This window comes from Rhincodon typus, unplaced genomic scaffold (genome assembly GCF_021869965.1).
Source record: "Rhincodon typus isolate 14 unplaced genomic scaffold, sRhiTyp1.1 hic_rhity00003480, whole genome shotgun sequence".
NCBI classification, from domain to species: domain Eukaryota; kingdom Metazoa; phylum Chordata; class Chondrichthyes; order Orectolobiformes; family Rhincodontidae; genus Rhincodon; species Rhincodon typus.
The window spans coordinates 9,896-11,618 of NW_025969118.1; the positions used below are offsets into that span (position 1 = coordinate 9,896).

At 62.0% G+C, this 1,723-nt stretch overlaps 1 protein-coding gene across 1 annotated transcript in view; it reads right to left on the reverse strand.

Annotated features, from left to right (window-relative positions):
- ncapd2 (non-SMC condensin I complex, subunit D2) overlaps nt 1-1,723 on the reverse strand; it is a gene marked incomplete at both ends in the record, with an annotated part of 15,209 nt that overhangs the window by 8,929 nt on the left and 4,557 nt on the right. The window contains 3 exons of the mRNA XM_048593674.1: nt 512-680; nt 790-993; nt 1,128-1,273. Of these exons, the coding sequence (XP_048449631.1) occupies nt 512-680; nt 790-993; nt 1,128-1,273 (519 nt within the window). The remainder of the gene's footprint in view (nt 1-511; nt 681-789; nt 994-1,127; nt 1,274-1,723) is intronic.

The window sequence follows — 1,723 nt, forward strand, 5'->3', positions numbered from 1 at the left end:
GAGGGGGAGAGGGGATGGGGAGACGGAGAGAGACAGACAGGGAGACAGACAGAGATGGGAAAGACAACATCGAACAGTTAGAACAGCTCCTGCAAACACCCCCCACCACCCTCTTCCTTCTCCTCCTCAGCTTGCTCGCTATTTCCCCTGAAAGCGAACGATGGACGCGGGAGCGAGTTCTGCTGCCACCCGAGCAACGCGATCTGCCCCGTGCCCCCCCACCGTGGGAGAGGCTTCCTGTTCGACATTCCCCTTAGAGAAGAAACCCAGCAGCAGCAGCAGCACGGATAAAACCCTCCCTGCTCCCTCTCCATCTGTCTATCTCCGCGGCCGCCATGGCAGAACCTCCCCAACAAGTTTGGCTAGCGCACTCACTTTCGAGCAAGACGGCGAATATATTCGCGCGCGGCGAGGGGGGATAGCGAGACCGCGACCGGACGCCACTGCCTGAATGATACCGAGTGTGCCGACGACAGCATGACCACCACCATCCCCCCCACCCCCAGTTTACCTGTGCCCGCCTGTGTCGAGGTACAGACGTCTGTAAGCATCCGTGACCGCCTCCTTCACCCCAGCTTCCTTCGACCAGACCAGCGGCAGCATCTGGCGCATTCCCGGCAGCGCCTGGGCGATCCCGAATTCGGAAATGGTCACAAAGAACTGGATGGCTTCCTGGACCACTACGGCAGAGCAAGGTTGGGGTGGGGGGGAAGTGGGGGAGAGCTGGTGAACAGACCTGAGCATCTTTCCCTGCCCCCCACCCAACGAGAAACAGCCCCCCAGGCTTACCCGAGGGGTTCTTGGACGTCAGGAACTTGCTGACGATCTCGATGGCCCCCTCGATCCTGGTGGCGAAGGTCAGGGTGTCCTCCAGGTACTGGACCAGCACCTCCTGCTTGGCCAGCTCGGAGGGTTCAGGGGTCTCCCCGAGAGGGCGCTGCTCGCTGACCTCCGCACCCGACACTGGGGGCTCTGCTCCCGCTCGCGGCTGACCTGGGAAGAGAACCTCAACCCATTAGCCCCGACCCTCTGACGGCGCCCTGCTCCCTCACCCTCCGACGGCGCCCCGCTACCCCCACCCTCCGAAGACGCCCTGCTCCCCCGGCACCGACCATCCGACAGCTCACCTCTGAAACAGGCCTCCACCACCTTCAGCAGGCCAGCTTTGTGTGGACGGGTTTGTCCGCACTTAGCATCCTCCCGGGTCTCGGTTGTAAATGGGGCCTCGTCTGGAAATTGCTCCCACGCATTTAATACCAGTCGGACAGCTGGCCTGCAGGACAGAGAGAGAGAGGAGTGCAGAGAATATACTGGGGAAGGAATGAAGACGGACACAGGACAGGCAGTGCCAGAGAGCAAGACGGAGGGAGATGGATGCGGGGAGTGCACGTGAGAGACAGAGAGCGAGCGACAGACAGACAGACGGCGGGCGAGCAACAGACAGAGGGCGTGCGAGCGAGCGACAGAGCGAGCAACAGACAGAGGGCGTGCGAGCAAGTGACAGACAGACAGAGGGTGTGCGAGCGAGCGACAGACAGACAGAGCAAGAAAGCGAGAGACACCCCAATCCGTTGTCACCGCAGGCCTGGAGCCATCAGATCACCACATTCCTGTGATCATCTCCCCGGGACGGGAATGCGGAGTACGTGCTACAGGGCGGCCGTCTGATGGGGCCGTGGATCCGTGTCCCCCTCTCCCTCCCCGTGTCTGTCCCTCACACGCT